Consider the following 8,138-nt stretch of genomic DNA (forward strand, 5'->3'; position numbering starts at 1 on the left):
GAGCCCCCAAAAATAAAGTCTGACACTGTTTCTACTGTTTCCCCATCTATTTCCCATGAAGTGATGGGACCGGATGCCATGATCTTCATTTCCTGAATGCTGAGCTTTAAGCCAACTTTTTCAGTCTCCTCTTTCACTTTCATCAAGGGGCTTTTGAGTTCCTCTTCACTTTCTGCCAAAGGGTGGTGTCATCTGCATATCTGAGGTTATTGATATTTCTCCCGGCAATCTTGATTCCAGCTTGTGCTTCTCCCAGCCCAGCGTTTCTCATGATGTACTCTGCATAAGAGTTAAATAAGCAGGGTAACAATATACAGCCTTGACGTACTCCTTTTCCTATTTGGAACCAGTCTGTTGTTCCATGTCCAGTTCTAACTGTTGCTTCCTGACCTGCATATAGGTTTCTCAAGAGGCAGGTCAGGTGGTCTGGTATTCCCATCTCTTGAAGAATTTTCCACAGTTGATTGTGATCCACACAGTCAAAGGCTTTGGCATAGTCAATAAAAATGATGACTGATTTGATTTTTATTTTAAATATTTGATCATTGAAAAAAAATTCAACATACAGGCTGAATAGTAGAATAGGTTGCCAAAGAGTAAATCTGCGAGTTGTAAAATCAAACCAAGAATTCCTCTAGAAGGTACCTAAGGTTTTAAAATATGAAACAGAAGTTAAGAAATGTAGAATATAAATTGGACTTTAATGGATAAACAAGGTCCTACTGTAGAGCACAGGGAACTACATCCAGTATCCCGTAATAAACCACAATGGCAAAGAATATGAAAAAGAATGCATAACTCAGTCACTTTTTTGTATGTAGAGCAGAAATTAACACAACATTGTATATCAACTTCAATATAATAAATTTTAAAATAAATAAATAAAATTGAACTTCACCAGAGTTAAAAACTTCTGTTCTTCAAAAGACATTATTAGGAGAATGAAAATACAAGCCCAGACTTGAAGAAAATCTCGGCAAAGCAGATAACTAGTAAAAGACTTGTATCAATAAGTATTAAAGAACTCTCAAAACTCAATGATACGAAACAACTCAAAAATATGCAAATCATTTGAAGACTTAACTAAAAAAGATATACAGACTGTAAACAAGCACATGAAAACACATTCAATATTAGTCATTAAGGAAAGGCAAATTAAAACCGTAAGAAAATCTGTTATCATGACATGCCTATTAAGATGGCAAACATTTCAAAGACTGAGTATACCAAGTACTGACGAGGAAGAACCAGAACTCTCATATACTGCTGCTGGAAACGCAAAACGGTGCAACCAACCTGAGAAACAGTTCATCAGTTTCTTTAGAATTAAACCTATACCTACCCTATGACCTAGCCCTTCCACTCGGAGGTATGTATCCAAGAGAAAATAAAGCTTATGTCATACAAAGACTTGACCACAAATGTAATCACTGTATGTATACACACACACACACACACACACACACACACACACACACAGTTTCTCAGATTTATGTGCCCATGACTCCTTCTGCCTCCTCACCTATTACCCAGCTTGCAGAACCACAGCATATGCAATGAGACCGACCTAGGACCCATCCTAGCTCAGCTCTCACACTAGCTGTGTGCCCTTCAGTAAAGTGATTTGCACTTTTAAAACCTCAATTTTCTCATCTGCAAAATGGAGCTGGGGTCAGGACTAAAGTAGCAAGTGTCAAACACCCACCACATATACGGTCGTAAAAACCTTTCCCAACCCAGAGACTGAACCCACGTCTCCTGCACTGCAGGCAGATTCTTTACCATCTGAGCCACCAGGGAAACACCCCACTCCCCCAAAAACACTTTAATCCATTAACCATCCCAGAAATTAAACCCATCATATTGATAGTTTCCCCAAATGCACTGACTTTATTTGGAATTAGAGAAACTAGCATTCAGTCATCTGGAGTCCAAAGGTCCAAGAGGAGAGACACGGAAGTGCTCAGCACTGACTGCCCTGCAGGCCCATCTGCTCTGCATTAGCTGCTTTTCCTATGTTTGTTATTCCTGGTGTTAAATCTCCTCCAATTCTTGTGTGAAAAGTTCGGACGCACAATAACCTCTTTATCACATTTTCAAAATCTGGGCCTGTCCTGGAAAGTTTACACCTTTTCTTGTTGCCATTGTTTTCATGTGGATTTGGGTTTCTGAAAAAAGGCACTTGGAACACTTTACTGGAAACCCTTCTGTGTAAGCTGGATGCAGACAAATCTCGTCGAAGAATGAAAACGAGATGTCAGAGGAGTTACAACCACACCACGTGGTCTCTGTGTTGTTCCTCAGCTGTCGTCTTGCAAGGAAGACCCGGGGCTGAAGCGCGTGGTCAGAAGTCTACGGCTGATCAGCCCCCTCCCTCAGCCTCTCTCCTTTGGGGGTGAAACTGAATAATACCAAAAAGAGAAACAGAGACATGCCAATGTTAGGATACGGAATAAAAAAGCACACATAACTATGTAAAAATATGTATAACACAATAACAATACTGGGGACCACTCACTGAGTATTATTTGTGTGCCACGCTTCGTTCACTTAAGTGCTATTTAAACCTCACAATAAGCCTATGAGTTAGGTACAGAACTTGTGAGGACTCTGAGGCACAAGTGATAGAAAATTCACCTCAAGCTGACTCATAATATAAACGGATAGTTACTGGGTATGTCAGTTAAAAATCCTGATTTAGTTCCGGCATCAAGTGAGACTTGATTCAGCAACTGCAAAGGATATCCCCAAGGCTGCAGATTTCTCCTTTTCCTCCCTGCCTTTTCTTATTGGCTTTCTCTTTGGAATTCGTGCAGTCAACCCAGAAATTCCAGGATTTCCCAAGATGGCAAAATGAGAGATCAAAAATCCTGTGACAGAAATGAAGAATCCCTCTGATGAGAGCAGTTAGTAGACTGGACATGACTGAGGAGAGACCCTCTGAGCTGGATGATATGTCAATAGAAACTTCTCAAATTGAAAATTCAAAACGGGAAAAAAAAAACTGGAGGAAAAAAGGGAACAGAACAACTGGAACTGTGAGACGACTATAAAATGTGTCACATACATAGTATGGAAGTATTGAAAGAAGGAGAAAGGAGCAGAAGAAAAATTTAAGGTAATAATGAAACTGCCCCCAAATTAATGTCAGACAGCAAACCACAGATCCAGGAAGATCAGAGAGCACCAAGAAGGGAAAATGCCAAAAGAGAGAAAGAAAGGGAGAGAAGACAGGAGGGAGGGAGGGAAGAAGGAAGGAGAAAGAGAAAGAGGCCCCTGGGAGCAGGCTGAGGTGCACAGACAGCCAGGGCTTACCTACACACTGACTTGAGATCAGTTCAAGAAAGTGTACACCTTAAAGAAAAAAAAGAAAGAAAGAAAAAAGACAAACCCTACACATCTGTGCCTGCTCAGTCGCTTCAGTCATGTCTGACTCTTGGCGACCCTATGGACCACAGTCCACCAGGCTCCTCTGTCCGTGGGATTCTCCAGGCAAGAATACTGGAGTGGGTTGCCAGGTCCTCCTCCAGGGGATCCTTCTCCAGGGGATCTTCCCAACCCAGGGATCTAACCTGTGTCTCTTTGTGTCTCCTGCATTGTTAAGCAGGTTCTTTACCACTAGCGCCACCTGGGAAGCCCTCCCCACATCCAGACGTATCGTATTCGAACTGCAGAAAACTCAATGTTAACGAAATAGATGAGTCCACTATCAGAGTTGGAGACTTTAGCACCCCTCCATCAGAAACAGACAGACTCAGCAGACAACCAGTAAGGACGTGGCTGAACTCCACAGCACCAAGAGCCAATCCAGAAAGGGAGACCCGCACAGCAGGAGACCCAGAGCAGGCAGAATGTTCCACGAGTGGGCCCCGGGTCTGCCCCCTGGGAGAGGCTGCCTCAACACTGTTTCCTGGGCCTATGCCCCACACTCTGGGGGAGGTTCCTTCTGTGTTGTCCTTGGCCACTGGAGGCTCTGCCCTCTCTAGGGCTGCACCAGGTCACAAACCCTGTGCCACCTCCGAGACTCTCTTGATGACGTCCTTCACCCACAGTTCTAGGAATCCACCCTGAAAACATCCTTCCAAATCACAAAACACAAGATCAAAACACAAAGCATATACATAAGGTCATTCACTGCAGCCCTATTTGCAATAGCAACTCAACTGGAAAGAACTCACATGTTTGTCAGTAGGGGTCTGGTTGAATAAATTACATCCATGCAATGAAATTCTGATGTAGCTGTAAAAAGAATGAGGAAGTTTTCTGTGCACTGGAGTGATCTCCACGATATATTGTTCAGTGGAAAAAAAAAAATACACAAGATATAGAACAATGCATATAGTATGCCAACTTTGGTGTAAGGAAAAGGGGGGAAATACATATATGTGCCTATTTTTGCCAGAAGAAACACTGAAATATGGGGTCAAGTGTCGTAAGGGAAATGAGATTTCTCTAAGGATGCCTCTTAATACTGTTTTGACTTTGAACTGCACAAACGTTTAATATATCCAAAAATAAAGTTACATCAGAAAGGAAAAAATGCAAACCCCCAAACCGAAGGGAGAGATCTAAGGATCCAGTGACCGTTAGGAGTTGGTGAGGAGACACGGAAGCCTTTAACTGATATGGGGGTGACGTACCAGGAGCAGGTCTGGGGGATCAGGATTCAGCCTGGGCCAGGCTAAGGTCGAGCTGCAATTACACAACCAAGCAGAGACGTTGCGCGCGCAGTTGCGAGAGTCTGGAGACCAGGGAGGAGATATAAGTGAGCGCCACTGGCACGCAGCGGGTGTTTAAAGCCAGGAGACAGGATGAGATCACCGAGGGGATGCAGATAAGAGAGAGGAAAAGCCTGGAGCCTGAACCCCAGGGCCCTAGGTTGTCAGCGGTCAGGGAAGATGAGGATGTCCCGGCCAGCGAATCGGGAGGCGGAGTGGATTCCAAGTGAGGGGAGGGTTTCCTGGAAGAGAAAGGGGCCACGTGTTCGACTCAGATGAGAGCCAGCGAGACCACCTGCCTGCGCAAGGGTCCTGGCCGAGGGCAGTTTCCAGGGAGGAGCTTAACGGGAATGGAGGCAAACAGGTCAGGGACGGTGAGCGTAGTTCTCTCTTTTTAAAGTCTTTTCTCTAAAGAGGCAGGGAGCAATGGGGTGATAGGTGGGGGGAAGACGTGGAATCCCAGAGCTTTGCCTTTTGAGGCAGGAGCAGGACAGCCTATTTGGGAGTGGCTGGTGAGGGTTCAGCAGTGAGGGGACAACACGATGGCCAGAGAGAGGGTGTAATAATATAACCTCTACCAGGAAGGAAGTGCTCCACAAGGAGGACCAGCCTCTGGTTCTGCCCGTAAATGGCCACAGACCTGTGAGTGGCTCCTGTCTCCAAGGGACAATCAAAGTGAAACCGCCTCCGTCAATCAGCACCCGGATTAGATATGAACGGCGGAAGCCTCGCCAACCGCTCCAGCTCTCAGAGCTTCCTGGGAAGATCTAGGAGGCTCTTGAGCCCCCGTGTGACTCTCAGAGCTTCCGACAAGCCTCTCTGCAAGCAGTCACATCGCTCACACAGCCGTCCAGGGTCAGAGGACAGGGGACCCCACAGAAGCCATCGCCGCTGGCAGCCAGAGCACCACACCCAGGGCCCAGACAAAACTAGAGATGGGAAGGCCCGGGATGAAGAAGTCTCTCTCCCTCTTTCTTCACAGCTGTGCCATCTGCACGCTGGCCTGACCCGGTGACTTGCTTGAACCGACAGAAGGTAGTGGAAGCAACAGCATGCAGGAAGGGAGCTGGGCCTTATGGAGGTCTGTGGGCTCCCACTGCCCCCAGCCCCCTGCTGCGCTGCCCGTGAACAAGCACGTGCTCCCTGCTGGACTCAGGGTGACCACACAGCAGAGACCAGACAGCCTGGCCCCTGGACCAGCACATCTCAGCAGGCACAGAGCTGACTCCAGATGCACGTGTGAGCCCAGCTGAGATGGGAAGAACATCCGCCAGACACAGCCCAAAGGGCCAATCCACAAGCATCAATTGACACATCCAACTGATGTCCACTGGTGACCAAGAAGAATTCAGTCACTGCTGTTTACAGCACATCTTTGGTGAAGAATTATTCAATGAGACTTTAAACCTCTGGGCACAACAGAGTGTGGGCTGAGGCCAGGCGTGGGAATGGAAGGCAAAGGCCTGAGGGAAGGACCAGCATGAGTAGGGTGGGCCCTGAAAGTGCACAGCACAGGATGGCACAGCTGGGCAGCCCTAGATCCGACCTGTGACCCCACACCTCTGCCCACCAGCCTGACACACACAGGCCTCAAGGAGGTAGATTCCTGGAGCTCACATGACCAGTACAACCCCAGATCACCCCTCCTCAAGAGGTCATAGGTCCCTGTCCACCACAGTCTGGCCAGAATTCTCCTGCAGTGTAGAAGCTCTGAGGAGGAACAAGGTAGACCTTCAAGCCAGTCATCCAAGGGGCACTCTGATGCCAACACAAGCTGAAAAAAGCTGCAGGAGAATCAGAGAGGAGAAAAAGGGTTTCACTTAAATCAAGAAGGCAAAAGGAGGGCTTCCTTGGTCACCCAGTGGTTAAGAATACTCCTTGCAATACAAGGGACACTGGTTCAATCCCTGGTGGGGTAAGATCCCACATGCCTTGGGCAACTAAGTCCCAGCACCACAACGACTGTGACTGCTCTCTGGAGCCCTCAAGCCACAGCTAATGAGCCTTCACATCCTAAAGCCTGGGCACCGCAACTCCCTGTTCGCTGCAACTAGAGAAAGCCCTAGAGCAGCAATGAAGACCCAGTACAGACATACATAAGTATTTGGGGAAAAAAAGAAGGCAGAATGAGACTTCAGACCTGAGACGGAGGATACTGAGGATTGTGTTAGCGATTCAGCCTGAATTTGAAAAGGCCCAGGTTTGGAAGGTTTGAAATCATTGAGTCCAAGGTTCAAATCCTGCCTTCTAGATTACTGGCCTGCAGCTTTCTGACATCCACGGGGACCCAGTTTCCTCACTTCTGGCTGTTATGAAAGTTAAAGGAAATAAGGCATGCACACATGTACAGTGAGTCAGCCAGGGCCAATTCATCTCCATCCTATGGTTCTGAAACCTGAACTCTCAACCACCGCTTCTGATGAGCAAACATGTTTCAACGACCATCATATCTGCTCTGTCTGCTGAGGGTGCTCTCTCCCCCTGCCCTCCCCACTCCATCTCTAGTTATGCAATTCTAGCATATTCCATCACTCCCAAGGAAAGAACCCAACTGTATATCATCCATCACAAGACCACGAGGCAGGCATCTGACATTTTCTGATCCTTGCGGCATTTTATTGTTTAAGCTATCTTTGTCATGGCTCAATAAAGCTTCAACTTTTAAAACAACTAAGTCAGTCAGTTCAGTCGTTCAGTTGTGTCTGACTCTTTCTGACCCCATGGACTGCAGCACACCAGGCTATCCTGTCCATCACCAACTCCCAGAGCTTGCTCAAACTCACATCCTACAGTCGGTGATGCCATCCAACCATCTCATCCTGTGTCATCCCCTTCTCCTCCTGCGTTCAATCCTTCCCAGCATAAGGGTCCTTTCTAATAAGTCAGCTCTTTGCATCAGGTGGCCAAAGTATTAGAGCTTCAGCCTCAGCATCAGTCCTTTCAAAGAACATTCAGGAGTGATTTCCTTTAGGATTGACTGGTTTATATCCTTGCAGTCCAAGAGTCTTCTCCAACCCCACAGTTCAAAAGCATCAATTTTTTGGCACTCAGCTTTCGTTATGGTCTGACTCTTGTATCCAAACATGACTACAGGAAAAACCACTAAAGGTGAACCCTAATGAGTCAAATGGGACAACAATGCCTACACCCTCTAGGAGGGCTTGAATGCTGTGAGGAGGAGAAGATACTCCATGAACGTTCCTTCCTCCTCCATCTTCCCACTTAAACAGGAGCAGTGAGCTCTGCGGCTGCCCTGGAGTGAATCTAATATTAGGCTGTGTAAAAGAGCAGAAGGCAAATAGTCTTGTAAGAGTAGAAGGAGGGAGAGGAGGAGAGAACAAAACAGAGAGAAAGAATCCAAGGGTAAGACACTAGCCCTGCCCACTTCCACAGGGTGCAGAGATGGCCCTTTCATTCAGG

General features: G+C 46.7%; 1 protein-coding gene across 1 annotated transcript; it reads right to left on the minus strand.

Moving 5' to 3' along the window:
- Positions 1–1,752: 1,752 nt before the first annotated feature.
- LOC104985376 (chromosome unknown open reading frame, human C3orf35) lies at positions 1,753–2,248 on the minus strand (the record flags this gene model as incomplete). The annotated part of the gene is given in 3 exon segments (XM_010835515.1): positions 1,753–1,943; positions 1,945–1,971; positions 1,973–2,248. Coding segments are annotated over 3 exon segments (468 nt in total), but the record flags the coding sequence as incomplete, so codon positions are not given.
- Positions 2,249–8,138: the final 5,890 nt, after the last annotated feature.

Source organism: Bison bison, unplaced genomic scaffold, assembly GCF_000754665.1.
Source record: "Bison bison bison isolate TAMUID 2011002044 unplaced genomic scaffold, Bison_UMD1.0 scf7180017864043, whole genome shotgun sequence".
Lineage (NCBI taxonomy): Eukaryota > Metazoa > Chordata > Mammalia > Artiodactyla > Bovidae > Bison > Bison bison.